This window comes from Gymnodraco acuticeps, unplaced genomic scaffold (assembly GCF_902827175.1).
Source record: "Gymnodraco acuticeps unplaced genomic scaffold, fGymAcu1.1, whole genome shotgun sequence".
Lineage (NCBI taxonomy): Eukaryota > Metazoa > Chordata > Actinopteri > Perciformes > Bathydraconidae > Gymnodraco > Gymnodraco acuticeps.
This window is the reverse complement of record NW_022992211.1, coordinates 1-26,934: the sequence shown is the minus strand read 5'-3', so window position 1 is coordinate 26,934 and position 26,934 is coordinate 1. Positions and strand designations below refer to the sequence as shown.

The 26,934-nt window shown below is 43.7% G+C and overlaps 3 protein-coding genes across 3 annotated transcripts; all 3 read right to left on the bottom strand.

Annotated features, from left to right (window-relative positions):
* Positions 1-1,076: 1,076 nt before the first annotated feature.
* LOC117539607 (kinetochore protein Nuf2-like) lies at positions 1,077-11,832 on the bottom strand (the record flags this gene model as incomplete). Its single annotated transcript, XM_034205837.1, is given in 6 exon segments — positions 1,077-1,150; positions 4,895-4,992; positions 5,085-5,146; positions 9,497-9,573; positions 9,905-9,979; positions 11,587-11,832. Coding segments are annotated over 6 exon segments (509 nt in total), but the record flags the coding sequence as incomplete, so codon positions are not given.
* A 2,008-nt stretch (positions 11,833-13,840) lies between these two features.
* On the bottom strand, positions 13,841-21,225 carry LOC117539608 (cytochrome c oxidase subunit 6C-1). The gene is made up of 4 exons (XM_034205838.1): positions 21,104-21,225; positions 17,942-18,056; positions 14,179-14,310; positions 13,841-13,971 (listed from the first exon to the last, which is right to left on the bottom strand). Exons 2-3 carry the CDS (start codon positions 18,044-18,046, stop codon positions 14,185-14,187), a joined length of 231 nt encoding a protein of 76 aa, XP_034061729.1. The 5' UTR covers positions 18,047-18,056; positions 21,104-21,225; the 3' UTR covers positions 13,841-13,971; positions 14,179-14,184.
* A 1,423-nt stretch (positions 21,226-22,648) lies between these two features.
* Positions 22,649-26,103, bottom strand: LOC117539606 (angiopoietin-1-like; the record flags this gene model as incomplete). The annotated part of the gene is made up of 2 exons (XM_034205836.1): positions 22,649-25,465; positions 25,862-26,103. Coding segments are annotated over 2 exons (403 nt in total), but the record flags the coding sequence as incomplete, so codon positions are not given.
* Positions 26,104-26,934: the final 831 nt, after the last annotated feature.

Below are 26,934 nucleotides of genomic sequence, written 5' to 3'. Positions count from 1 at the left end.
TGTCTGTTTACCTTCTTTAAGGACCCAGGCGGCTTAGCCATAATGTTATTGTTCCCATTCTGTGACCGGTCAATACTGGGATACAGATGGTCTGTGTTGTGGGTACACTGGGACACTTCCTTCTCTGTATTTGTGGACTCCAAGGTAAAATCTTCGAGGTCATAAGTGTCCGAGGCAAGTAGCTCTGTGTTCCCACACTGTTTAGGCTATCTCCTCAAATATGTTGTTTACTCTCTGCGAAACCAGTTAGATGGGCTGGCAAGAGAGAGGCTCTCCAGAATTTACGTGGCAACTCTACCGTGGAGTCAGAACCTCTGACTCTTGGATTTGTGATGTGAATACTCTGGTACCAACTCCAAATAAATCACAGTGGTTTGACATCAAAGCTCCGACTCTTCCCGTGTCTCCTTCATGAGTCGGTGACTCCACTGCATGCTACACAGAAGTTTCCTCTACATATATAATATATATATATATTATATTATTATTATTGTAATATGATAATATTGTATTTGTAACTTCAAAATCAATGCCACCGTTGTAAGCTTGTCCTGTACGTATTGGTAAAATAATCAACCTTTTCGTTCACAGACGTAATATTCATGTAACAATGTTTGTGTGTTGATCATTTTGACTTTGAGACGTTCTGGTGCGTTTTCCTCGTCCCCGCTACTCGATGAAACCATGGCGATCGCCATTTTTTCCAAATCTGTTTGTTGATACCGGTTTATGCAGCTACCCAATTGGTGTAGCACGATCACGTGACGGACCGTGGCACTACTTTTGACCAAGATATCATTACGCTTTGAAGGGACTAGTTCAGCCAATAATTACGTGCCCAGAAGAGAAGGAGCGGGATGAAACGATAACAGGGTTCACCTTATGGCCTAAGAGCTAATGTGATCTTTTTCAAATGATCCACAAAATACAGTAAACATGTTGTGCTGAGGGACTGCTAGAACAAGAAACTATCAGTTAGTATCTCCATTGTCTCTGGAAACAAAAACATGACGAAGAAAAAAGAATCATTCCGGAGAGAAACTGGAAGCAGCAACACACGTCTGATCGAGACTCACTTCAGCGTCTCGATCTTCTTCTGGGCTTCAGAGATGCCTTTGTGCAAAGCCTGCAGCCGGTCCCTGCCTGCCCTCTGGAACACAGAGAAGCTGTTACACACACACACTCTGACTGACACACTCTGACTGACACACACACTCTGACTGACACACACACTCTGACTGACACACACACACACACTCTGACTGACACACACACACACTGACTGACACACTCTGACTGACTGACACACTCTGACTGACACACACACTCTGACTGACACACACACACACACTCTGACTGACACACACACACACTGACTGACACACTCTGACTGACTGACACACTCTGACTGACACACACACTCTGACTGACACACACACACACACACACTCTGACTGACTGACACACTCTGACTGACACACACACACTCTGACTGACACACTCTGACTGACACACACACTCTGACTGACACACACACACACACTCTGACTGACACACACACACTCTGACTGACTGACACACTCTGACTGACACACACACTCTGACTGACACACACACACACACACTCTGACTGACACACACACACTCTGACTGACTGACACACTCTGACTGACTGACACACTCTGACTGACTGACACACTCTGACTGACACACACACACTCTGACTGACACACACACTCTGACTGACTGACACACTCTGACTGACACACACACACACACACTCTGACTGACACACACACACACTGACTGACACACTCTGACTGACACACACACTCTGACTGACACACACACACACACACACACACACTCTGACTGACACACACACACTCTGACTGACACACTCTGACTGACACACACACACACAGACTGACTGACACACACACACACACACACACTCTGACTGACACACTCTGACTGACACACACACTCTGACTGACACACACACACACACACTCTGACTGACACACACACACACACACTCTGACTGACACACTCTGACTGACACACACACTCTGACTGACACACACACACTCTGACTGACACACACACTCTGACTGACACACACACACACACACTCTGACTGACACACTCTGACTGACACACACACTGACTGACTGACACACTCTGACTGACACACACACACACACTGACTGACTGACACACACACACACACACACTCTGACTGACACACACACTCTGACTGACACACACACACTCTGACTGACACACACACACACACACACACACTCTGACTGACACACACACACACACACACACACTCTGACTGACACACACTGACTGACTGACTGACCCACTCTGACTGACTGACACACACACACTGACTGACACACACTCTGACTGACACACACACACACTCTGACTGACACACACACTCTGACTGACACACACACACTGACTGACACACACACTCTGACTGACTGACACACTCTGACTGACACACACACACACACACTCTGACTGACACACACTCTGACTGACACACACACACACACACTCTGACTGACACACACACACACACTGACTGACACACTCTGACTGACACACACACTCTGACTGACACACACACACACACACTCTGACTGACACACACACACACTCTGACTGACACACTCTGACTGACACACACACTCTGACTGACACACACACACTCTGACTGACACACACACACACACTCTGACTGACACACACACACACTCTGACTGACACACTCTGACTGACACACACACTGACTGACTGACACACTCTGACTGACACACACACACACACACTGACTGACTGACACACTCTGACTGACACACACACACACTGACTGACACACTCTGACTGACACACACACTCTGACTGACACACTCTGACTGACTGACACACCCACTCTGACTGACTGACACACACTCTGACTGACACACACACACACACTGACTGACACACACACTCTGACTGACACACACACTCTGACTGACACACACACACTGACTGACACACACTCTGACTGACACACACACTGACTGACACACACACTCTGACTGACACACACACACTCTGACTGACAGACACACACACACACACACTGACTGACACACACACTCTTGACACACACACTGACACACACTCTCTGACTGACACACACACTGACTGACACACACACACACACTCTGACTGACACACACACACTCTCTGACTGACACACACACCAGGAGAAAGGCAGCATCCTCAGCAGCAACAGTCGTATCGGTGAGAATGAAACAGGAAATGGTCAAAGGAACTCTTATCGACTCACATGTGAGCGTTCATAGATTAAATCTCACCAAGAGGAAAATGTGCCAAAAGTCCAGCTCTAACCTCTCAATGGTTATCACCGGAATACTATCCCTAATTAAAGCAGCTGTTTATTATTATTTATAGACCTTGTGTTTGCAGGGATCACCAGAGCTTACAGCCTACGCCCCCCCCCCCCCCCTGTTGACTATTCCAGTGTGAACTAATAGAAATAAATCCCTCAACTCACCTTTTCTCTCCTGCCTTCAACTCCTAATGCTCTAACCCAGGGGGTTTCAAAGTGTGGGAAGGTGAGCCTCCCCTCAGAGAACATAAGAACAGCCGCGCCCCCCCTCCCAATTATTATTGTTGTTGCTATAATGCAGGGGCATTCAATTGCATTTCAAAGAGGTCCAGCAAGAGAACATGTCATTAGATGCTCTGTTTTCGCCGTCTACCCTTCTCTTTTTGGAGCACCCCATTTGAAACTACTCGAGTGTTCCTCTCTTCTTGTCTCATCTCTGTGTTTGAATGTATCGTGCTGAGTCCCAGTCCTCTCTGATGTTACCCTGCAACCTGCCTGCGAGACAGAGTCCAACCACTCTGTCTGTCCAGCACATGTCCTGCAGCACATGTCCTGCAGCACATGTCCTGCAGCACATGTCCTGCAGCACATGTCCTGCAGCACACAGCTGCTCACTGTTTGGAGAAGTAAATAAATAGTATTTTCATTTCAATAATGTACTTTCTTTACCCTGCTTCATAAACAATACTGACATCCCTGTGCGCCTCTGAGTCTGGGGGTCCGGGGATGTGAGGACAGCGCGAGGACACAGACAGGGAGGCTGCTTCACTTCATAAAGGAGATGGCTTCAATATTAACAACACAGGAGCTAAAACGCTGAATAACCTTCATTACGCGTTCGAGAAAGAACATAAGAAAGGTTGACAAAGATGAGGCTGTTAAACGGGCAGCGGAGCCGCTGTGTGCAGAGAGCGAGAGATGCGGTCCTCCGCCTCCTGTCCTCACAACTCTTATTATTCCCGGGACCGGACAATTGTTATTTGTTCTTACTGCTCCCAGCCCCGCCGCTGTGCTGCACGTCCCGCCCGCCGCGGACTGTACAGAAAGCGGCGAGATGCATTTCCTTAGGAATCGACAAGCAGAACCGAAACTAACATTTATGGGCGAAAAACGTCACTTGTCCGTCAGACACGTCAATGGAAAGATGTATTTGTCCGATATTATAAATAACACGTCCCGGACGATCAGACGTGTGCTTTTTCGCACACTGCACCGCTCGCATAAAGTTAGCTGAAATTAACCAGCTAGATTTCACTGTTATTTTCTTCTCAGGCTGCGCCTCCCTAGAAGCTCTCTGGCGCCCCCCAAGGGAGGCACGCCTCACACTTTCAAACCGCTGCTCTGACCCCTCGCCCCTATTCCACCTAGCTTAGCACTTTTGTTGTTATTCGTCTTCTTTAGTAGGGAAGCGCTTTGAGCACCAGGAACAGCGCTATATAAATAACATGTAGTAGTATTATTATAATAACATACTAGTTTGGATGTCTTCTCATGGATCATGACCATCCTCAGCTTCCTGAAGTGAAGATAGTTCATGATGGCGCTCAGAATAGTCAGGGTCCTCTGCTTTTCTGGGAGAGAAAGCGACGCTGTGTGGGTCATCCAACAGGGAAGCAGAACATTGAACTCTCTTGACAGTTGAACCTAAAGAAGGTTTACTTACTTGGAACTAGGAGGTCACTCAGGGCGAAATCGTGCACCATGCAGATGGGAAGAAACTTACGCCTAGGAAAAGGAAACAAGAACAACAGGAAGCGCTCTGCTTATTAATTAAATCTATTTCGTTTGCTTACGTATATCTAAATACATTAAAGATCCCGTATTATCAGGGGTGCACATAACTGGTACGCAGGTACGGCAAACAATTTTAAATGCGTAACGTCACTTGTGTCACTAAGCTCCTTTGCGTACCGACGGACTTGTGAAGCTTTTCCAGAAGGCGCTTAGATCACTGGACGACAGAGTTAATAATAATAATAATAATAATTCCTTACATTTATTATAGCGCTTTTCCAGATGCTCAAAGCGCTTTACAAATACACATTACACATATTTTTTATATATGCAATGGTCACTGTGGACAATACCCACAGGAGCAAGTTCAGGTGAAGTGTCTTGCCCAAGGACACACCGGCTTTACAGACGCAGCAACGGCAGGTTTCACCTTGATCTGATGATCATTGCACAGCGCACTGCGCCACACCGTCCATCTTCACGCCTCGAGGTGCTTTTACAGGTACACATTGATATCATACATGTACTGTGGACATTACCCACAGGAGCAAATCCGGGTGAAGTGTCTTGCCCAAGGACACAACGGCCTGACGCAGTGGCGGCAGGAGCGGGTTTCGAACTGGAGTTCCCCAGCACCCCCCTTGATCTGATGGACAGACCACTGCGCCACCCGTCCCTTGGAGTTGGTGCCGTGCGCACAGACGGGGCTGCTGTTAACGTCGGTGTGTTCAACGGAATTCTGCCAAAACTACGCCAACCGGCTGCGGACGGAGACTCCCCCGAGCATATTCTGTGCCCTGCGCAGACACTGGAGAACTGCACAAAATCAGCTCGCAGTTCACACACTAGCTCCACTAGCTCCACTAGCACCGCTAGCTCCGCTAGCTCCACTAGCACCGCTAGCAACACTAGCTCCACTAGCACCACTAGCACCGCTAGCAACACTAGCACCGCTAGCTCCGCTAGCAACGCTAGCACCGCTAGCACCGCTAGCAACGCTAGCACCGCTAGCAACGCTAGCACCGCTAGCTCCGCTAGCTCCGCTAGCACCGCTAGCAACACTAGCTCCACTAGCAAAACTAGCTCCACTAGCTCCGCTAGCTCCGCTAGCAACACTAGCTCCACTAGCAAAACTAGCTCCACTAGCTCCACTAGCACCGCTAGCAACACTAGCTCCACTAGCTCCACTAGCTCCACTAGCACCGCTAGCAACACTAGCTCCACTAGCAAAACTAGCTCCACTAGCACCACTAGCTCCACTAGCTCCACTAGCACCGCTAGCAACACTAGCTCCACTAGCACCGCTAGCAACACTAGCTCCACTAGCACCGCTAGCAACACTAGCTCCACTAGCACCACTAGCAACACTAGCTCCACTAGCTCCACTAGCAACACTAGCTCCACTAGCACCGCTAGCAACACTAGCTCCACTAGCACCACTAGCAACACTAGCTCCACTAGCTCCACTAGCAACACTAGCTCCACTAGCACCGCTAGCAACACTAGCTCCACTAGCACCACTAGCTCCGCTAGCAACACTAGCTCCACTAGCTCCACTAGCAACACTAGCTCCACTAGCACCGCTAGCAACACTAGCTCCACTAGCTCCGCTAGCAACACTAGCACCGCTAGCAACACTAGCTCCACTAGCACCGCTAGCAACACTAGCACCGCTAGCAACACTAGCTCCACTAGCACCGCTAGCAACACTAGCTCCACTAGCACCGCTAGCAACACTAGCTCCACTAGCACCGCTAGCAACACTAGCTCCACTAGCACCGCTAGCAACACTAGCTCCACTAGCACCGCTAGCAACACTAGCTCCACTAGCTCCACTAGCACCGCTAGCAAAACTAGCTCCACTAGCACCGCTAGCAACACTAGCTCCACTAGCACCGCTAGCAACACTAGCTCCACTAGCTCCACTAGCTCCACTAGCACCGCCGCGCCCGGTTAAAAAGAACTCAATGGTGCTCTAGGAGGAGATTCAGGTGATAAGGGGGGGGGGGGGTTACCTTGGTTGCTGATTGGCTAATGGTTACACAAGACAAGACATCGTTATGACATCATAAAGTGGCCAAAATCTGATCAGCTCATTTTCAGACAGGTTTTTATAGAAATGGATCAAAAAGAGAGAGAATCTTTGTTCCTGAAACTTTCAGAGTCTCTTTCCACAGAGGGGACACATGTTGATGTAGAAGAGACATGAAGAAGAGGGGACACATGTTGATGTAGAAGAGACATGAAGAAGAGGGGACACATGTTGATGAGGAAGAGACATGAAGAAGAGGGGACACATGTTGATGTAGAAGAGACGTGAAGAAGAGGGGACACATGTTGATGTAGAAGAGACATGAAGAAGAGGGGACACATGTTGATGTAGAAGAGACATGAAGAAGAGGGGACACATGTTGATGTAGAAGAGACGTGAAGAAGAGGGGACACATGTTGATGTAGAAGAGACATGAAGAAGAGGGGACACATGTTGATGGAGAAGAGACATGAAGAAGAGGGGACACGTGTTGATGTAGAAGAGACATGAAGAAGAGGGGACACATGTTGATGGAGAAGAGACATGAAGAAGAGGGGACACATGTTGATGTAGAAGAGACGTGAAGAAGAGGGGACACGTGTTGATGTAGAAGAGACGTGAAGAAGAGGGGACACATGTTGATGTAGAAGAGACATGAAGAAGAGGGGACACATGTTGATGTAGAAGAGACATGGAGAAGAGGGGACACATGTTGATGTAGAAGAGACATGAAGAAGAGGGGACACATGTTGATGTAGAAGAGACATGAAGAAGAGGGGACACATGTTGATGTAGAAGAGACATGGAGAAGAGGGGACACGTGTTGATGTAGAAGAGACATGAAGAAGAGGGGACACATGTTGATGTAGAAGAGACATGAAGAAGAGGGGACACGTGTTGATGTAGAAGAGACATGGAGAAGAGGGGACACGTGTTGATGTAGAAGAGACATGAAGAAGAGGGGACACATGTTGATGTAGAAGAGACATGAAGAAGAGGGCACACATGTTGATGTAGAAGAGACATGAAGAAGAGGGGACACATGTTGATGTAGAAGAGACATGAAGAAGAGGGGACACATGTTGATGTAGAAGAGACATGAAGAAGAGGGGACACATGTTGATGTAGAAGAGACATGAAGAAGAGGGGACACATGTTGATGTAGAAGAGACATGAAGAAGAGGGGACACATGTTGATGTAGAAGAGACATGAAGAAGAGGGGACACATGTGATGTAAGAGACATGAAGAAGAGGGACACATGTTGATGTAGAAGAGACATGAAGAAGAGGGGACACATGTTGATGTAGAAGAGACATGAAGAAGAGGGGACACATGTTGATGTAGAAGAGACATGAAGAAGAGGGGACACATGTTGATATAGAAGAGACATGAAGAAGAGGGGGACACATGTTGATGTAGAAGAGACATGAAGAAGAGGGGACACATGTTGATGTAGAAGAGACATGAAGAAGAGGGGACACATGTTGATGTAGAAGAGACATGAAGAAGAGGGGACACATGTTGATGAAGAAGAGACATGAAGAAGAGGGGACACATGTTGATGTAGAGGAGACATGAAGAAGAAGAGACATGAAGAAGAGGGGACACATGTTGATGAAGAAGAGACATGAAGAAGAGGGGACACATGTTGATGTAGAAGAGACATGAAGAAGAGGGGACACATGTTGATGTAGAAGAGACATGAAGAAGAGGGGACACATGTTGATGTAGAAGAGACATGAAGAAGAGGGGACACATGTTGATGTAGAAGAGACATGAAGAAGAGGGGACACATGTTGATGTAGAAGAGACATGGAGAAGAGGGGACACATGTTGATGTAGAAGAGACATGAAGAAGAGGGGACACATGTTGATGTAGAAGAGACATGAAGAAGAGGGGACACATGTTGATGTAGAAGAGACATGAAGAAGAGGGGACACATGTTGATGTAGAAGAGACATGAAGAAGAGGGGACACATGTTGATGTAGAAGAGACATGAAGAAGAGGGGACACATGTTGATGTAGAAGAGACATGAAGAAGAGAGGACACATGTTGATGTAGAAGAGACATGAAGAAGAGGGGACACATGTTGATGTAGAAGAGACATGAAGAAGAGGGGACACATGTTGATGTAGAAGAGACATGAAGAAGAGGGGACACATGTTGATGTAGAAGAGACATGAAGAAGAGGGGACACATGTTGATGTAGAAGAGACATGAAGAAGAGGGGACACATGTTGATGTAGAAGAGACATGAAGAAGAGGGGACACATGCTGTGTTGTATCCAGATGAGAAGCACTCACATGAGCACGAAGACGCTGGTGATGGCCAGAGTCGCCTCGTGGTACTGAGGGTTTGCGATGTTCACCAAAAGTGGGACCTGTGACAAAAGTCATATCAAGAAGAAGAAGAGCAGCAAGCCGACTAGAAAGACCACAGTACTTATTTTTGTATTAAATTGCAATTAAAAATGTTCGATGTTATTCCTTAAAACTTGTATTATCATCATCATCATCATCATCATCATCATCATCATCATCATCATCATCATCATCATCATCATCATCATGTTAAAGTCAGAGCAGTTTTTTGATTTCGTCTCTTGGAAGAAAGTCTAAATGACGATGTATCTGTACTACAATGAGAAGAGGTCATTATTGCCCTCAGCAGAGATAGCCACATTGAAGTGAGCTCTGGATGGCAGCACTTACCATGGAGTGCAACTCGGGTCTGAAGCGGTACAGCAGGTGTAACACTCTCATGTAGAGCGTCTGAATGGACTCGGGCTGAAGGGAGAGAAGAGCAACACCTTATTGATCTGATTGGTTACTTAGATACTAAATACTGTTAATATTTACATTCATTATGTGACCGTCTATCCTGTAGTTATTGAATTGTTCTTTTTACTGCACTGTTAGAGACAATAAACACAGCAGCATAACACAACTGTACACTTTGTAACTCTGGCACAACAATTTCCTTGGGTATAAATGAAGTCTTATCTTATTAGAGGGTTTGAACATAGAGGCCAGTGATTGGTTGCTGTAATAGTTGCTCCTGTTCATACTGTCAGTGTAAAGACATCCCCTTCCTGGGTTCAAGGGTCCTGGAACTAATGACTATCGTTTCATTATTGATGCATCTGCTGCTTATTTATTTGGTTGATTAAGTCACTTTCAAAACAAATATTCCAAACGTGTGCTTATTAAAATAATGTATTGCTATTTATATAACATACAAATAAATTGTATATAAGTAAAAGTGATGGTTTGACATGATTCAGAAGATAAAGGCAAATACATATGTAATGTAAATAATAGCATTATACAGTATGCTCATCAGTGATGGAAATACTATTCAGAATCTTTACTTAACCAAAATACCACACTGTAAACATACTATAAATTGCTATTAATCAATCAAAGTTTATTTATATTAGTGCAACAAATGAATATGAACCCCTCTGAAACCTTGTAGGGAGCAACAGAGGAAGGAATCCTTTACCAGGACGGACAGTAAATACAAGTCATTCAAAATGTTTTACTAGTAAAAGTATTATCATCAAAAAGTACCAAAAGTAGAGGTAGCTGGATACTCAACATGTCTGGAATTAACCAGTGAGTTTAGCTATCAAGTATTATAATGCCCTGCTTATACGATATTCTTTATTGCCCCGTAAGGAACTTTTTTCTGCTTCTTTCTGAATAAACGTGTTCATTATTTAGTGTTATTACATGGCTTAGTTGAGTACTCAATTCTGATTGTCAATTCGGACATCTCAAGAAGGTCAATATGACAGAAGTACAGACCGTTGCTAAGCACTATAATGACCGTTGCTAAGGAGGATTGAGAAAGGCTAAAGACGGCTATATTTGCGATAAAATTATGTGTTACCTTAAGTTCTTAATACAACTGACACTGTTGGACTCAGTACTAGTTTGACTGCTACCAACAATAAAATGAAGTACTTTTACTGTGTACTTTTTCAGTTATTCTCTGACAAACTCCCCTCCTACAATAATGCATGTGTTCTGCTCTCTTTGATGAGGTAAAATGATTTTTTTGCCATGAAATTGATACTGTTGGACTCAGTACTACTTGGACTAGAACCATAAGTACAATCAAGTGTTTTTACTGTGTACTTTTTGAGTAATACTCGGTTAAACTCCGTTGGTGCGCCGTTGAACGGAGTTTATTTTCTTAGCAGATCAAATACGATCATTTCCCAGTCAATACAATAATTTCCATTAATATTGGCTGTCGAGTCGATAGTTTGTTTAGTATCTGGCCGTGTAATAAGCTGGATAAAGTGCAGCAAGGCGGTCATTATTGGATAGAATAACATAACCATCAGTACACACCCCACACAGTAAGAACAGTAAACGGGCATTACCTTGGGAACAGGGATAAGATCGCTCTTACTGAAGTGTTTGGCCTCCTGTCCGGTCAACACTTCAACTCGATAGAAGTTAACTAGGGCATCCGCCGAATACACGGGAAAGGTGAGTTCAGCCATTTTTGTAGCGTTTAGTTCCGAGAAAATACAGAAAATGCAGTAACGCTTCTCCAAAGGATACAAGATTCGCGCCTGAAAACGACTTCCTCGTTGATTTCTGGAGGACGCATCTGATTGGTCACTTTATACTTCTCTATTCTTCTTCTACGGGGTTTATTCGCGGTCGGCCACCTAGGAATGGGCGCATTACCTACTGGACTGGAGTGTGCTGCCACGCACACAATGTTTCAAAAGTGGTTTCTATGTTGCCCTTTATTTGTGTATGTATTTGCGATAAGTGTGCGTCTTTGCGCAATGCTGTTGGCCTTGCTGTTTGATATATATTGTGCCGCAGGCCCGCAGCACATGACGGTTTTGTGTGCCCTCCCATGACAATCATATGCCCTCCCTTTAGATTTGTTCTGGCGCCGGGTCTGAGACAACAAGCAACAAAATATATTTGTATTGATTCTTTATATGTGTGATATATAACCCACTCTTCTTGAGTCCATATGTATAAATAGGGTGTATGGTATTTACACCTGTGCAATAGTAATAGTGATTAAAAGACAGTACAACACCTAGTATGTGGGAATGTACCCCCTGCCAAATGTAATGGACCCACAGAGATGAGAGATGCTAATGTTCTGAAGACAAAGAGAAACCAGTGGCGTAGCCATCATAGGGCCAGGGTGGGCCCAGGCCCACCCAGTTTACTCATTGGCCCACCCTGAGAAAGCTTCGGTGTGATTTTAAAAAATAATTTTTTTTAAAAATAATTTAATTATTATTATAAAAAAATGTATTCACCCATTGAGAATATAGAATTCAAAGTGACATTCAAGTGAACAAATATCGAGTTTAATTAATGTTGTATGTGCCTTATCCTCTGAACCGAACTCATTTACGGTAAAAACTGATTGTTGGTTCCGGCACGCACCATAAGAGAGAGGTAGAGAGCTGCCTGCAAAATAAATGATGGCTCAAAGTTCACTAATGAACTTTGGTTTTAAAAAAAAAGCCAGACTCCAAGAAGAGCCCCCACTGCCCTCATCTAGCAGCGATCTATACGATCATGTTCTGATAACGATGAAATAGCCCAGCCTCCCTCTCCCCACCCCTCCTGCTGCTGGGCTGTCAGAAGAAAACAAATGTTAACGGAAACTCTGCCGCACGGTTCCCTCGTCCCTTGGAAGAGGCGGAGAGGTGGGTGTTTTTCATCTGCTGGTGGACAGTCCGGAGAGATATACACAGGGTTGGGTTGTAACGGAATAGCCTACATGTAACGGCGTTACGTAATCAGAATACAAAAATCAAGTGAATTCAGCTGGCGTTACATTTGAAAAACGAGTAATCTGAGTACAGTTACTTTCGTAAACCTGAAGTGAATACATTTTGGAATACTTATTGGTGGAAAAGTTTCCTCACAAAATGTATTCATTACCGGCAGAGCTGTGTGCACACTGCACAGCGCTGCAGCACGTCTGTGAGCGAGAGAGATGCAGCGTGTCTGTGAGGCCCCGCCCCCGCACGCAGATGAGAGAGATCTCTTAAAATATATTGAAAGTTAGAAACGGAGATGGTTCGATAAAATGTGTAAGATAACGTTTATGTAGCATTTCTTTATTGTCGAAATGATGACATTTATAACGGGATCAAATCAAAGTGAATGGCCTGCTGCTGCTGAATGCATGGGGCAAGTGACTGTAACAAGTTTTAAAAGTTATTACATCGTTTCAGATAATAAATAATGATAATTCATTCTATTTAGGGGCGCCTTTCAAAGCACCCAAGGACACCTTACAATTCATAACATATTCCAAGGAAAGGTTTTAACAAAGAATGCAGTCTGGATGATGTGTTTTATGTGGGGTGCAAATGAGAGAGCTGTCAGAATGACACCAATATGTTGTGTTTGAGTTCTTGATAAGCCATTAAAACAGTAAAATACGTGTCTCCTGTTCCCCAAAACATACCCATCTGTTATGGAAAAAGAAAGTATTCCAAAAGTATTTTAAAAGTAATCTGCCACCGTTACCGGCGGGGAATGTTGTTAGCTTCTGATGTGCAGAAGAAAAATCTGGCCCACCCTCTTTTTTACAGGACCACCCTAAAGTACATTTCTGCCTACGCTACTGAGAGAAACAGACACTTTTTACATTAATAGAATATTTTATTTAGAGGAACAGAACAGCATAGCGGTGTTCACATCTAAATCAGTAAATAACATCCAAAGAAGGAGCTTCATCCTCAGAACAGGAAAGAGTGACGGGGGGGGAAGCGCTGCAGGAAGAAAACAGAAAGCAATAATTAGAGACAAAAAAACATCTGACAATACTGAGAGTTATTATGTTTCTGTACGAACTACGTTTAATGTTTCTGACAACCCGTAATGTTATATCTAAGTTAAAGAAGATATCCACTGCTCCTGGTACTGTGATGGGTTTACTAAATCCATCAAGACTTTACTCTTCTTGATAAAACACTCACGTGGTTTTACTTTCCAGTGGGCCGCACGCTCTCGAAGACGCCGGCCTCCCTCATGCTGGTGAACTCTTTGGTGGCGTCGTAATGCTTGTAGAACTCAGCGTACGCCTTTTTCCTCGGCTCGGTCACTCCGTACTGCCGGGAGACAACGAAGAGAAAAGGTTGCAAAAAGGGCAGAGAGTCAGAAAAGATCAATAGTTAACATTAAACTTCTACTACTAAATTCTGTCCTCAGAGTTTCATTAATACGACGGATTAGATTCCATGAGATTTAGTTGTTTTCCTGCCATTAGTCTGCTAAAGGGTAAGTGGGTCAAGATGCTGATATTGTTCCTTCCATCGTGTCAATAGAGGAGGCAGTGACGTATTTTTTTAGGCTGATCCTTAAGTCAGCATCTTCCTGGTTCCCTCAATAAAAAGCCACTGGGAGTTCTCCATGTGATGTTGGATTATTTCAAAAGTGTAAGTATGTCAAACAAACGTTTATCATACTTACACGTTTAGTTCAGCAGGATAATCTCCACATATTAACACCACTTTATTATTTCTAAAGTAAAACGCTAATGTTGGGCTATAACGGAACTACAGCACGGTCACATGACTTCACGTCACCACCGCTAAGCTAAAGGAGGCTAATGTTGGGCTATGAAGGAACTACAGAACGGTCACATGACTTCACGTCACCACCGCTAAGCTAAAGGCGGCTAATGTTGGGGTATAAAGGAACGACAGCACGGTCACATGACTTTAGGTCACCACCGCTAAGCTAAAGGAGGCTAATGTTGGGGTATAAAGGAACGACAGCACGGTCACATGACTTTAGGTCACCACCGCTAAGCTAAAGGTGGCTAATGTTGAGCGATAAAGGAACGACAGCACGGTCACATGACTTTAGGTCACCACCGCTAAGCTAAAGGAGGCTAATGTTGGGGTATAAAGGAACGACAGCACGGTCACATGACTTTAGGTCACCACCGCTAAGCTAAAGGTGGCTAATGTTGAGCGATAAAGGAACTACAGCACGGTCACATGACTTCACCACCGCTAAGCTAAAGGCGGCTAATGTTGAGCGATAAAGGAACTACAGCACGGTCACATGACTTCACGTCACCACCGCTAAGCTAAAGGTGGCTAATGATGGGCTATAAAGGAATTACAGCACGGTCACATGACTTCACGTCACCACCGCTAAGCTAAAGGAGGCTAATGCTGGGCTATAAAGGAATTACAGCACGGTCACATGACTTCACGTCACCACCGCTAAGCTAAAGGTGGCTAATGATGGGCTATAAAGGAATTACAGCACGGTCACATGACTTCACGTCACCACCGCTAAGCTAAAGGTGGCTAACGTTGGGCTATAAAGGAACTACAGCACGGTCACATGACTTCACGTCACCACCGCTAAGCTAAAGGCGACTAATGTTGGGCTATAAAGGAACTACAGCACGGTCACATGACTTCACGTCACCACCGCTAAGCTAAAGGCGACTAATGTTGGGCTATAAAAGAATTACAGCACGGTCACATGACTTCACGTCACCACCGCTAAGCTAAAGGCGACTAATGTTGGGCTATAAAAGAATTACAGCACGGTCACATGACTTCACGTCACCACCGCTAAGCTAAAGGCGACTAATGTTGGGCTATAAAGGAACTACAGCACGGTCACTAGGGCTGTAGCGATACACTAATCTCACGATACACGATATTCAGCCAACGATACGACTCAATACGATTTAATTCGATACACTTATATAATTTTCTGAAAGATTTTAAAGGGACAGTGTGATTTTGGTGACATCTTGTGAGTGTTCCATTGACTTGGATTGAATTAATTCAACTGAAAACTGAAAGCATCAATTATACAATATGGCTCTGACAGAGAGTCTACAGCTTGCAAATGCTGGACAAAATGAATCAAAAGATGTGGTGAGAAAATTTGTTTCATTTATTGAAACAGTGCAAACTGTAGCTTACAAGCCTTTGAAACGTAAGTACATAAAGTGCAGAATCACAATGGAGAATTAAAAGGTGCAGCAGGTGGCGGAACACGGGGGATTTGAATGGGACTTGTTAGAAATTAAAATCAATGTTTTGATGGCATAAAGTACCTTAAACATACCGTCAGTTTAAATGCTGTTTTATACTGAAAAACCAGAAGTTCTCGTGCACAACCAGTTAAGCTTTTATTCTGAAAATCCTTCATCTCCGGTTAGCATTTAGCATGTGGCTAATATACCATTTACTATAGAGGTGAATTTAGTAGCGATATGACACGGAGTGTTGCACACCGAAACCTACTGATTTCAACACTACAACTATAGACGTCGAGATATTATTATTGCTGAATATTAAATGAAGGTACAGTTTATTTGAATACGTTTGTTTACAGATGTGGGTAGCATGAGACAACATTCGGAACTACCGGAAATGATACCAGCCGTGAAGTATTTTTGGAGTATTGATTACAGCGTTTAAAATGTATTAAATGAAAAGTCATGAAAGAGATAAGGAGGAGGAAAGGCGTGTTTAGTTATATATTTAATGTACAATGTCTGAATCCTCTGTAATGCGCAACAACGAACATTGGAGACGTGGAGGGCCGGCCCCCAGCAGTGCCAACCGGCACACAGGGAGGAGCCAGCAGAGGATATTTAACAGCTGGAAAGGTGGAGCTCGCTCTCTTCCCTTCGCTCACGAGAGCCAGAACACAGCTGTGTTTCTGACTGAACCATCTTCTGCTTGTAACATTACCGCGCTTTTTATTAATTAAAGTATACATTTGAACCTTCTCAGAGACTCAATTAGTCTCCTTTTTAAAGCTTCTCTCCTGGACGCGAGAATAACGAACACAGTTATCAGACTTAATGTATCGATACCCGCGGCTGAAATATCGATACTTTCTCGGAAAACTAAATATCGATATATATCGCAGGATCGATTAAATTGCACAGCCCTAACGGTCACATGACTTCACGTCACCACCGCTAAGCTAAAGGAGGCTAATGTTGGGCTATAAAGGAACTACAGCACGGTCACATGACTTCACGTCACCACCGCTAAGCTAAAGGTGGCTAATGTTGGGCTATAAAGGAACTACAGCACGGTCACATGACTTCACCACCGCTAAGCTAAAGGAGGCTAATGTTGGGCTACAAAGGAACTACAGCACGGTCACATGACTTCACGTCACCACCGCTAAGCTAAAGGTGGCTAATGTTGGGCTATAAAGGAACTACAGCACGGTCACATGACTTCACCACCGCTAAGCTAAAGGTGGCTAATGTTGGGCTACAAAGGAACTACAGCACGGTCACATGACTTCACGTCACCACCGCTAAGCTAAAGGTGGCTAATGTTGGGCTATAAAGGAACTACAGCACGGTCACATGACTTCACGTCACCACCGATAAGCTAAAGGCGGCTAATGTTGGGCTATAAAGGAACTACAGCACGGTCACATGACTTCACGTCACCACCGCTAAGCTAAAGGTGGCTAATGTTGGGCTATAAAGGAACTACAGCACGGTCACATGACTTCACGTCACCACCGCTAAGCTAAAGGCGGCTAATGTTGGGCTATAAAGGAACTACAGAACGGTCACATGACTTCACGTCACCACCGCTAAGCTAAAGGCGGCTAATGTTGGGCTATAAAGGAACTACAGCACGGTCACATGACTTCAACACTAGGATACAGGAAGTGTTTAATGCTGACTAACTTCTGTGTGTAAATCAGTGTCGAGTTAAGGTTCTGTCTCACCTTCCAGCCCACAGCAGCCAGCATGGACAGAGCGAACGCGATGGGAACGTGAAACCTCAGGCGCTTTGCCAGCAAACCCCTCATCAGAGGCTTTTGCAGAGACATGATGGATCACCTGTAGAGAAAAGAAAAAGTACTTACTCAATATGGTAATGTGTATTTCAAATAGAAAGAATAATAGGGTGTTTTACGCATTGAGACCATTCCTTTATACAATATTCCACCTTGCATCGGTAATAAAATGAAATAGTACAAGATATTTGGTCAAAAGTTTGGTGCAGTCTGACTTTATATTTAAGGCAGATACTGAAAACAATATTTGGAAGTTTTTAAAACCTGATGAAATATTAGCAGATGGTATTTTTATATAAAAACAAAGGTCTTGACCGCGAGATATACCCAGTTTAAAAATAAACATGATCTGTGCTGAGATGTGAAGAAATAAGGACACACTCATCCTGATACCTGCAGAAACATATCGAGTAATCCCAAGAATCACAGAGTAACTTTAAATCACGAGACGGTCTGTAAACGTTTTTCTGACCGAAGAGTGCGAGCATGTGACTGATAAACATATATGACAACAAAGTGTAACTGATGTGTTTTACATGTATGACATCTTCAGTGAGTGCCTCTTTATGCTTGCCATGATTTCACAATCATATTCAGAATGTATTTTCTGTCCTCCTCACACATAGGTATAACAGCATTTCCTTCGCATCTCGAACGGCATTATTAAAAATAGACACAGATAAATAAAAGCAGTGTTTGAAGTAGACTTAGCTGACAATGCACTGCACGGAGAAGGCACGAAGATTACATTGAAATAAATGGCAATGAACATATTTGACAGATTATGACATTTTAAAAATATACAAAGCTCCGCAAGTTGAAGAAGATTGAAGAAGAAGAAGATTCAACTTATGTAGTACAGGTACTATGTAACGAAACGGTTTCTCTGCATTTGACCCATCCTAGTGTGAGGAGCAGTGGGCTGCCATTATGTACGGCGCCCGGGGAGCAGTGTAGGGAACGGTGCCTTGCTCAGGGACACCTCGGTAGCACTTGGTCTTGCAGGGACTTGAACTGGTGACCTTCCAGTTGCCAAGCCAAGTCCCTAAGGACTTCGCCACCACCGCCCAGTGAATGTCATCTAGTGATGGGAATTATGGCTCCGTTCCTTTCAAAGAGACGTTTTTTGTAAAGGGGCGGGGTTACTAGGTTTATCTGCGAAATAATCACCAGGATAATGATTGACTGTGTTGCCAGACCTAATGTCAATAATCTGCATTGTAAACGTGACACAAGGTGGTGCCATATCCATGTCCTTCATGTCAGTGAATGTACTTTGAATTTACCCTCTGTATGTGTTCAGTCAATAAAGTTGCCTTGAATGAAATTCACGCAACTCTTAATATTAGATACTGTGTTTGTGGCGATGGAGATTATTTGTTGACCCTGCTTTAAAGGATATTTTGCCTTTACAAATGGTGCGCTCTATCACTGCCTGGGTTTTGGTTGAAGTGCATCCACGTGCTGCTGCGTTTTCGCGTTTGGCTCATTTTCCATCCGCAAAACACGTGGTCTACCTGTCCTGTGCCACTTGTTATGACTTCTCTCTCGTATTCCGTTAAGACCCACCCCATCTCACTCCTCGTGCTGAAACCTACCAGTCAGAGTAGGAACGGGTCTTCACAGAAAACAAAATCAAGCTTTTTAAAAAGGCGAGTGGATTTTGCCAGGCAGTGAGTGCGGACCAACGATTGAACGATAACAAGAAGGGCTCTCACCAAGTACGACTCGGTTCCCCTCGTTCGTACCAAAGAGCCGTTCAAAAGAATCGGCTCGTTCGCGAGACAGTGACAGAGACAGTTTCATCCCACAGACTGTTAAACACCTGGACTCTTTAATGTGCATCCATAACATTCATCTGTTTGCATCTTTAACATTATTTATCCAATATATCATATTCCATTTGCGTGTATAGACTCTTCTTGCACTATTTCTATTCTATTTGTATTTACTTGCACATCTCAAAACATTCTCTTGCACTATTTTATCCATTCTATGTCCTATATATATATATATATATATTCATGTTGCTCTGTTGGAGGAGCCTGGGACTTCAGCTTTTCATTGCCATATCTACACTGTAGCTGCTGAGCACATGATGATAAAACCTTGAATCGAGTTAAGATCGTTTTCCATATTCAACAATGTATTAAGAATGCCAATACAAGTCTGATATTGGATTGTATTTGTGACATTACTTAGAGAACAAAAAGCCAGAAGGTCAGATATCTCAACTCACCTAGAAGAAGCTTATTTTCCAAGTTCGGATGCAACTCTTACTTTGTTTAGACATTAAAAGGACAGGACACATTTCTGACATCAATATAAATATGTGTCCCTGAAGGCAGGTCGCCATCACTCACTGCTGCCAAGTCATGTCTGCACTGATCACGTGACCTCCCTCTCTGTGAGAGTTACTTGATTACATGAAAATGACCCGTTTCACACCCAGGTGTCACACTGCACATACAATATTATTATAGGACTACACATGTGTTTTGTCAACAATTATTAGCAGGAAGAGCTAACAGATGTAGCATAGTGAGGGTCATTATAGATAGATTATGTTTGTTAAAGCAGCAGTGTATTCAGGTATTACAATATTCAAAAAGGTGGAGTAAAGTATACACATAATACAAATAACAACAATAAACAGCTAGTATAAACCTGTATACAGTAGAAGGTCAAAGTAACAATGTCAGAATGGCTTCCTGTTTTGGTACTATGACATGTTAACTCCTTCACAAACATAACAAGCCAACGTTATTATTAAAATGTATTCTTGACTAATATAAAACAGTCATTTTGAGTAACGAACAATCTGTTAGCATTAAGCTAATGTATAGGCATCATAAGTGACGAGCTTTCGGTTAGCATTTATCATTGAAAGTCGTTTAGCATTTAGCATTGAGCTAACAGCAGCACGATGAGCTAACGTAAGCTAAACCGGCGAACTGCTTTACAGAGCCAAACGGCAACATTTAGGAGAAATAGTAACATATAGGAGTGGTTATTCATTTGGAACAGAAACACAATATCATTTTAAATCGATGAAAACATATAAATATTAGTATTTTAAGAGATACTCACAGGTTGGACTCACGACCTTCACACACAAACAGCCTATTCTGCCGGAAGAGAAGCTCTACTGGAGCCGCAGAGGGACATCATTAATTACAGAGAAACGCGAAGTCAGAGGGGCAGGTGACGTCATGGATGTGTGAGATGCGACGGCATTCAGGTGAATAAGTATAAGAAATATTAATCTTGTATTATTTCTAATTGGTCTACTTTCCATCACAGGAGTTACACACATATTTTTAGTTTCGTATGGCAACATAAACCGTTGCTGTAATTAAACAGGTTGCAGTTACACAGAGTGGCCACCAGAGGGAAGCAGAGCACCACTGGGGAGTGAGAACTGCACCGTTTAATTGCTTGTAACAGTGTCCATTATTACACACGGGCTCAGTAATATCAGTATTTGTAGTTGTTCATGTGTGAATAAACTATATAATAAAAACAGAATAATCCTGATTAGATGTCTGCATATTATTTTCCTTCACAATCCCAAACCTTTATCTCCGCTGCTTTTTTAAATCAAGTGCAGAAATGTCCTTTTTACAGCTATGGGAAATGTCTTAATTAACCATTTAATCTGATAACTGATATTTGTATGCGTTAACAACTTCTAGTACGAATGTAGAACATGTTGATCTTCTAAACATGTACGTTTAAGAGACTTGAACAAAATAATATATTTGTTTGTAGTTTATTTAGCTAATTTCGAGAAATCAATTTGTGGACAGTTGCATCATGTTGTTTTTTATTAATGTCTATTTCATATTCATCATTTTAGATTTGCATGTCTCTTTCTATCTCTATCGTGACTATCTCTATGTTTGGCTATTTGTTATTTATTCCATGTTTCTTTATATTGTTTGGCATTGGTTACGCATATCTTCTTAAAATGACTTCTTCTCTCTGGGGGTTTAGTTTGAATAAATGCCCTCTGAGTTTATTTATCAATATATGTTTTATAACAATATGTATACATCTCACAAATAACATAGGTATTTTTAATGAAAGCTGTCAAACAGATACATTTAACACATGCACAATGCCATCAGTGAACCTTTATGAAATCACTTTTGGAAAGCAGATTAACATTGATAGACACTTTATTGTACAACATGCTGCACTCTTTACAGTTGGTTGGATGTACACACTCAGTGAATAAAAGCCTGAAGACGTGACATTTATTAGCGTTTTTTTGCAGTATCTTGAAACACAGAACATCAAACAATACACTGAAACAAAGAGAGTAGATGAATCTGTTAAACCCCACCGCCTGCTGTTCAGTAAAGTGCATTTTAATAAAGTATTCTTCTCTCTGAAAAACTGTATCCATGTTTTTTTAAAGGAGAATGCTGCATGATAAAAAAAACCCTGTGTATAACCAGAATATCTGCCACACACACACACACACACACACACACACACACACACACACACACACACACACACACACACACACACACACACACACACACACACACACACACACACACACCATGTATACATCACTTCAGGGGACATTACATTGACTTACATGCATTTCCTGGAGACTTATCCTAACCTTAACCATAACCAACACATGCCTAACCCTAACCCTAACCCTAACCAAGTCTTCACCCTAAAATTAATGATTTCCCTTATGGGGACCTCCATTTTGTCCCCATAAGGGAGGCGAGTCCCCACACGTGACTGTGTAAACAGATTTAGGTCCCCACAAGGATGGTAATGCTAGACCACACACACACACACGTTTCATTTTAACCATCATGCACTTTTTAAGTTTCACAAACCCCTATGACTGTTGTCTAAACAAAACGGTATTTAACTCACAGCGTGCGAAAGATAAACGAGCACAGAAAGCTGGGACATGTCGTTTTTATTCATGCTAGATGCGCGGCCCACCACTTTGTTCCAGACTTAAATATCTCAACGACTGTTGTGTCAAACATTCATGCTCCTCAGAGGATACACCCGTTATAGTTCGCGGCTCATCCAGCCTTCTCTGTGGAGCGTAATCGAGTGAAATATGTCAACAACTTTCAAATGGATTATAGTGAAAAGTTGTGCAGACGTTCAATGTCTTTGCTCATAATCCAGACTGTGTTTCCAACATGAAGCACCAAATAACTCACTTTCAAACTGGACTTTTTAGCGTGTCCATTTCTAACTTTTCTTCAGATATACAAAATAGAAGTGATTGAAGTGTTGATATGTCGGACCTTGAGTCAAAATGTGATTACTGATCCATCAGAAAGAGTCACTCCGCTTGCTCTTATGGTTCATTTCCTTAATATTAATTCAAACCATAATGTCAAGCTGCACGTCTCACATTCCTTCAATCACTCATTAGTTTCCTTTTATTATGTACAAGTCTGTTACATCATTAACATATCCTTTCTCCAGGTGTCTTCTCAAACGTCCATGAACCACAATTGTCTTTGAGTTTGAAGAAGAAAGCGTTGCTGATAATCCTCAGAGTTTCAACTTGTGTGAAATATTGACTTGTATATGTTTAATATACAGCAGTCCTCCTGTTTGCTTCATAACAATAAAGTCAAAATGAAAGTTTCAAAGCGCTTTAGAGTGAGTTGACTTCTCTCATCCAAGCTCTTTCCTCGCACATCAGAAGTCTCCTATTCCGGCTAAAGTCAAGTTCATATGAGCATACTTTGAAACAGTACAGGTCTTTTTCTTCTTCTGTGTGCATATTGTGCGCAGTCAGACAGAAACACTCTGGTCACATGGTTAAGGGCTTTCAGACAACACTTCAATGCAGCTTTCCTTCATGCTCACTTCGAGGATGGAGATGCGTCTGGTTTGTAACGCAGTTGACAATCTTCAATAGCTGCTTTCGGTCTTTTTTTACTTATATCTCTCACCTCTCTATGATGACCTCTGAGTGTGGTAAAGCCGATCCCTAATGTCCCTAGTGGCCGTACACTAGTACTACAACTTCAGTGTCAGTCCAACATTGACTTACATTGGGAAAGAGACGTCTGTAAATCAGCTGTAGGTTTTTTTTTATCACTATTATTTAAATATTAGGTCCTATAATTGTATACGTGCTTAAAGCATTATCCATTCATGTGAGCCGAAACTGATGGGAAGCAGCGGCTGAGAAGAAATGTCCAAATGCTTTTAATGTTTCTTGTATAGCAGTTTCATTCCCTTATTTCTGTTCAAATCAAATCTATATATAAGGAAAGGCGATTCGCAGAATACTTTGGATGAAAAAACCTTCCAACTTGTTTTTCAGCCCGACCCCTTGGATCCAGGATCAGTTACTAAAACAATATCTCATCGAGGAGACAGAAGATAATATATCCAGCAAGACTTTGGGAAACATAAATCTGAGGCGGAGGGGTTTTAACATCATGACTGTCAATCTGAGGTGGAGGGGTGATGTCAGAAGTCGTAGGGGCATACCATCAAGGAGGTGGAGGGGGGATGTTAGAAGTCGTAGGGGCGTACCATCATGGAGGTGGAGGTGGGATGTTAGAAGTCGTAGGGGCGTACCATCATGGAGGTGGAGGGGTGATGTTAGAAGTCGTGGGGCGTGCCATCATGGAGGTGGAGGGGTGATGTTAGAAGTCGTGGGGCGTGCCATCGTGGAGGTGGAGGGGTGATGTTAGAAGTCGTGGGGCGTGCCATCGTGGAGGTGGAGGGGGGATGTTAGAAGTCGTAGGGGCGTACCATCATGGAGGTGGAGGGGTGATGTTAGAAGTCGTGGGGCGTACCATCATGGAGGTGGAGGGGTGATGTTAGAAGTCGTGGGGCGTGCCATCGTGGAGGTGGAGGGGTGATGTTAGAAGTCGTAGGGGCGTACCATCATGGAGGTGGAGGGGTGATGTTAGAAGTCGTGGGGCGTGCCATCGTGGAGGTGGAGGGGTGATGTTAGAAGTCGTAGGGGCGTACCATCATGGAGGTGGAGGTGGGATGTTAGAAGTCGTAGGGGCGTACCATCATGGAGGTGGAGGGGAGGTGGGATGTTAGAAGTCGTAGGGGCGTACCATCATGGAGGTGGAGGGGTGATGTCAGAATTCGTAGGGGCGTACCATCATGGAGGTGGAGGGGGGATGTCAGAAGTCGTAGGTGCGTACCATCAAGGAGGTGGAGGGGGGATGTTAGAAGTCGTAGGGGCGTACCATCATGGAGGTGGAGGGGTGATGTTAGAAGTCGTGGGGCGTGCCATCGTGGAGGTGGAGGGGTGATGTTAGAAGTCGTAGGGGCGTACCATCATGGAGGTGGACTGCAGGGAGTAGCTCGGCCCTCTGAAGTGATGCCACTTGATGCCGTTGAGCTTCCTGATGTTGTGGCCGACGGTGTAATAAATCCCGTTCAGGTTGGAGAAACCACAGGCGTCAAACCACCAGCCTGAGGGGGAGAGGGGAGGGTCTTTATACTAGAGAAATATCACCTTAAAGGTCCCCTATTATACTGGTTTTTATCAATATATTATAGGTCTCAGATATATACAAAACATGTCTCTGAAGTGTTTGGCTCCAAACTCCAAACAGATCATTGCAGCATTACCCATAATGCCCTCTGTTTCAGTCCTGTTTCAAAAGTGCTGATTCTCTGTCTGTTACTTTAGATGAAAATAAGGAGCCCCTCCCCACGCCCCTCTGAGAGATTACAAAGAACTCAAGTGGTACTCTAGGAGGAGATTCAGATGATAAGGGGGGGGGGGGGTTACCTTGGTTGCTGATTGGCTAATGGATACACAAAAAAACATTATGACAATGGCCAAGGAGAGAGGATAGTTGTTACCTCCGGTCAGCATCAGGGCACACTTGCAGTGGTCACAGTTATCGTGGTCCTGGTCTCTGGTGCTGAACCCGGTCCCATGGGGGGTCAAACTGCTCTGCCCCCCCGCTGTACCACTGTACCCTCGCAGATACAACCTGAGGGGGGAGGAGAGGAGGCAAGGAGGAGAGGAGGTGGAGAGGAGAGGAAGAAAGGAGTTTATATATGTGGGAGTTATGCATGTGTAGGTATCAGATGAGATAGACCTTTATGTATCATGATGGAAATGGCTGTGCAGACAAAGCAGTTAAAAAAAACTATCCTCATCAACAATTCATTGTAATCTCTCTGCTGTACATAAATACAAGTGTGAGGTGTAAGTACAAGAACAGTAATTGACAGAATATTGTAAACAAATATTCCCCCATGTACAATTCCTTAACAATGGTACTTCAGTACAGTGCTCGAGCGAATGTGCTAAGTTCATTTAATTTGGGTGAGATTTAGTATTTTGTACATAGATAGAATTGGAGGGATGAAACCCTCTTTAATGGTCACACATGCAGAAATGTGTCCTCTGCATTTAACCCATCCTAGTACCAGGAGCAGTGGGCAGCTATTGTACAGCGTCCAGGGAGCAATGGGAGTTGGGGGTTGTCCGGTGCCTTGCTCAATGGCGTAACGGCAGAGGTGAACTGGGACCTGGCGACCCTACTGACTGAGCCACTGCCGGACTCCTACATCCTTCTGCTTCTGCAAATTGGTTCAAAGATAACTTCCTGTGCTGAGTGTTGTTATATATAACTGTCTGGATCAGAACGAGGTCTGAACTAACCAGGATTTGTTTTCCCCTTTCTGTCAACCATCAGATCAACCATCAAACAATATGACACTTTAGAGGGAATAAAAGATGCAAGTGGATTTCCTGCCTGTGCTCATATATAAATATGTGTGTGTGTGTATGTGTTTGTGTGTGTTTGTGTGTGTGTGTGGGGGTGTGTGTGTGTGTATGTGTGTGTGTGGGGGTGTGTGTGTGTTTATGTGTGTGTGTGTGTGCGTGTATGTGTGTATGTGTGTGTGTGGGTGTGGGTGTGGTT

Bases quoted from the DNA above. Each gene is read 5' to 3' on its own strand.
- LOC117539608 (XM_034205838.1), bottom strand. From the start codon at position 18,046: ATGTCTCTGCAAAAGCCTCTGATGAGGGGTTTGCTGGCAAAGCGCCTG. The intron at 14,311-17,941 runs GTGAGACAGAAC...GTCTCCCGGCAG, and splicing joins TGGCTGCTGTGGGCTGGAAG to TACGGAGTGACCGAGCCGAG.